The sequence below is a fragment of the Priapulus caudatus genome, unplaced genomic scaffold (assembly GCF_000485595.1).
Source record: "Priapulus caudatus unplaced genomic scaffold, Priapulus_caudatus-5.0.1 Scaffold463, whole genome shotgun sequence".
NCBI classification, from domain to species: domain Eukaryota; kingdom Metazoa; phylum Priapulida; class Priapulimorpha; order Priapulimorphida; family Priapulidae; genus Priapulus; species Priapulus caudatus.
Genome location: NW_014577524.1, coordinates 144146 through 145688, shown reverse-complemented (window position 1 = coordinate 145688; position 1543 = coordinate 144146). Strand labels below are relative to the sequence as shown.

At 54.8% G+C, this 1543-nt stretch overlaps 1 protein-coding gene across 1 annotated transcript in view; it reads left to right on the top strand.

The window, feature by feature from the left end:
- Window positions 1-1543, top strand: part of LOC106810684 (sodium channel protein 60E-like) — an 8453-nt gene continuing 6910 nt past the window's right edge. Inside the window, exons 1-2 of the mRNA XM_014814113.1 lie at window positions 1-45; window positions 1228-1401. Of these exons, the coding sequence (XP_014669599.1) occupies window positions 1-45; window positions 1228-1401 (219 nt within the window). The remainder of the gene's footprint in view (window positions 46-1227; window positions 1402-1543) is intronic.

Here is a 1543-nt window from a genome sequence, read left to right as displayed (position 1 = left end):
ATGTCTCGCGTGGACGTTGACATTGACTCTCACGAGATCTTGACCGTTGAATCTCACTGACATTGACCATATCAGCGACATTGCCACCCATAGACTTAGCTTGACATTGTCATTGCATCGTTGAGATGCAATATTTTATGCTGCTGACTGAGCGCCTTGCAGTTGGTTGATATCTGTGGGTGCCTATAGCAGTGGTGGGCTTCTTTGTTATACTCTAGAGGGAATAGCCTCGTGGACCACAATGTGTGGGATTGCGATGTCAGCAAATCTTGCGTGTGCGTGTGTGTGTATGTGTGTGTGTGTGTGTGTGTGTGTGTGTGTGTTGTGTGTGTGTGTGTTGTGTGTGTGTGCGTGCGTGTGTGTGTATGTGTGTGTGTGTGTGTGTGTGTGTGTGTGTGTGTGTGTAGTGTGTGTGTATGTGTGTGTGTGTGCGTGTTTTGCGTGCTTCAGCGTTATTGTATGACGTGCGTGAACGTTATTGTGAGCCGAGATTGTAAGCCCTTGTACGCGTGTGTAAAAACGGCGTGAGAGTGTGACCGTGTGTGTGCTTGAGCGCGTGTGCGCGTGCGGGAGGCGAAATTTGTTTTCCCACTCGAGTTTCCGGACCCACCATAGATAGTGTTTTGTAAACATATGGTTCGTATATCATAGGTTGGGATTATAGTAGTGTTAGGTTCGGTTACGTGTTAGTGTTAGGGTTAGGGTTAGGGATAGGTGGTATTTATTTTACGATTGTTGCTTCGAGAAGTCGAGTGAATGGAGTGCGCTGATTGCGCTGTAGTCCGGAACTCAAGTGGGAAAACAATTTCGCGTGTGGAGAGCGTGTGTGCGCGTAAGAGAACGTGCGTGCGCGTACGACGAGCGTGCTGTGCGCGTCGTGTGGAGCGGTGTGTGCGCGGTGCGGAGCGTGTGTGCGGCGTGCGTGAGCGCGTGAGCGTGTGAGCGCGTGTGTGAGCGTATGCGTGAGCGTGTGTGCGCGTGCGTGAGCGGTGTGGCGCGTGCGCGTGAGCGTGTGTGCGCGTGCGTGAGCGTATGTGCGCGTGCGTGAGCGTGTGAGCGCGTGCGGGAGCGTGTGCGTGAGCGTGTACGTGAGTGTGTGAGCGTTTGCGTGAGCCTGTAAGCGCGTGTGCGCGTGCGGAAGCGTGTGCGCGTGAGCGTGTTCGTAGTTCGTCGCCTCGGCGATAGATGGCGTGGGCGCGCTAACCAGGCGGCTTCGCTGTGTGACAGGTGTTTGAGGACATCTACCTGGACGAGAAACCTGCGCTGAAGCGCGTGCTCTTCCAGCTGAACATTGCCTTCCTGGTGCTGTTCACCATCGAGATGTTCATGAAGTGGATCGCGTACGGCCTGCATCGCTACTTCACCAACTTCTGGACGATCCTGGACGCGCGCATCGTCACGGTGAGCACAGGGCGCCATGTTTGGGTCCCCTCGAGAGTCTGTGTTTCATCGTGACGGTGAGCACAGGGCGCCATGTTTGGGTCCCTTCGAGAGTCTGTGTTTCATCGTGACGGTGAGCACAGGGCGCCATGTTTGGGTCCCT